Source organism: Aplysia californica, unplaced genomic scaffold (assembly GCF_000002075.1).
Source record: "Aplysia californica isolate F4 #8 unplaced genomic scaffold, AplCal3.0 scaffold00227, whole genome shotgun sequence".
NCBI lineage: Eukaryota > Metazoa > Mollusca > Gastropoda > Aplysiida > Aplysiidae > Aplysia > Aplysia californica.
The window spans coordinates 80,690-81,841 of NW_004797497.1; the positions used below are offsets into that span (position 1 = coordinate 80,690).

The 1,152-nt window shown below is 44.9% G+C and overlaps 1 protein-coding gene across 1 annotated transcript in view; it reads left to right on the top strand.

Moving 5' to 3' along the window:
* Window positions 1-1,152, top strand: part of LOC101852025 — a 32,413-nt gene that overhangs the window by 7,698 nt on the left and 23,563 nt on the right. The window contains exon 2 of the mRNA XM_013083360.2: window positions 741-848. Within this exon, the coding sequence (XP_012938814.1) occupies window positions 802-848 (47 nt within the window). The 5' untranslated portion in view covers window positions 741-801. The remainder of the gene's footprint in view (window positions 1-740; window positions 849-1,152) is intronic.

The window sequence follows — 1,152 nt, forward strand, 5'->3', positions numbered from 1 at the left end:
CACCACACCACACCACACAACACCACACCACACCACACCACACAACACCACACCACACCACACCACACAACACCACACCACACCACACCACACAACATCACACCACACCACACCACCACACCAAACCAAACCACACCACACTCATTCACCCCGATAGGTGTTTCAACGTAACAAGTATCTACACCTCGTTAACAATCTACGAGAGTTGGCAGCTCCCGTAAATTCTACTGGCCACCGTGGACACAGCGATTGTGGCAAAACGATTCAATAATGGAGAAGCCAGCAACACCCACGGTCAGCCAGCGATCTACCCCGCGACTCGCGAGAGCTGGCAGCAAAATTGATCAGTGTCCAAGGTTCGCTGGGGTGACCGAAGACTTCTCGGCCGTCTGAGCGAAGCCGCAGAGAGCATAGACCCTACCCAATCCCCTTGTGCACTGATCGGCGAAAGCTTAAAGGCTTAGTGCTCTCTCGTTACCAGCGACAACACTATGTCGTAATGTATGCAGCTCTGACGAAGAAAGGGTCCGTCGCTTCCTTCCTTCAAATACTTTTTTCTGAACCTCGTAAAGAGCATTTATTCTTATAATATATACACGGTTTATATATGTGCAGGTCGTTAATCTGTTCAGCGTGGCGGCGCAGATTAAATAAGCCTGTGGTGTTGGGAGCTGAGTTTTAGAGTAAGCTTCGACTTAAGTGGTTATTTTTCTGTGTTCGTCTACTTCTTCTTACAACAGGCCATAGAGAGAGACACACACACACCTCCCACCAGACGGACGATTTTATAAACGGAGCATCATGTCGGCGGTACCTCGGGCGCGGACTTCTTACGACTACTATGGAGAGTAAGTTTATCACATTTTGTTGTACATAATATACATTAGTGCTTATTACGACATCATCATCATCATCATCATCGTCATCACCATCATCATCATCATCATCATCATCATCATCATCATCATCATTATCATCATCATCATCATTATCATTATCGTAATTAACATTATTTTTATTTTAATCATTAGCATTACAATTGCCATTACTGCCATGTTTTTATAGTTCTTATTATTGTATGTGTGGTCTCCATTTTAAGATTCTCTCTCTCTCTCTCTCTCTCTCTCTCTCTCTCTCTCTCTCTCTCTCTCT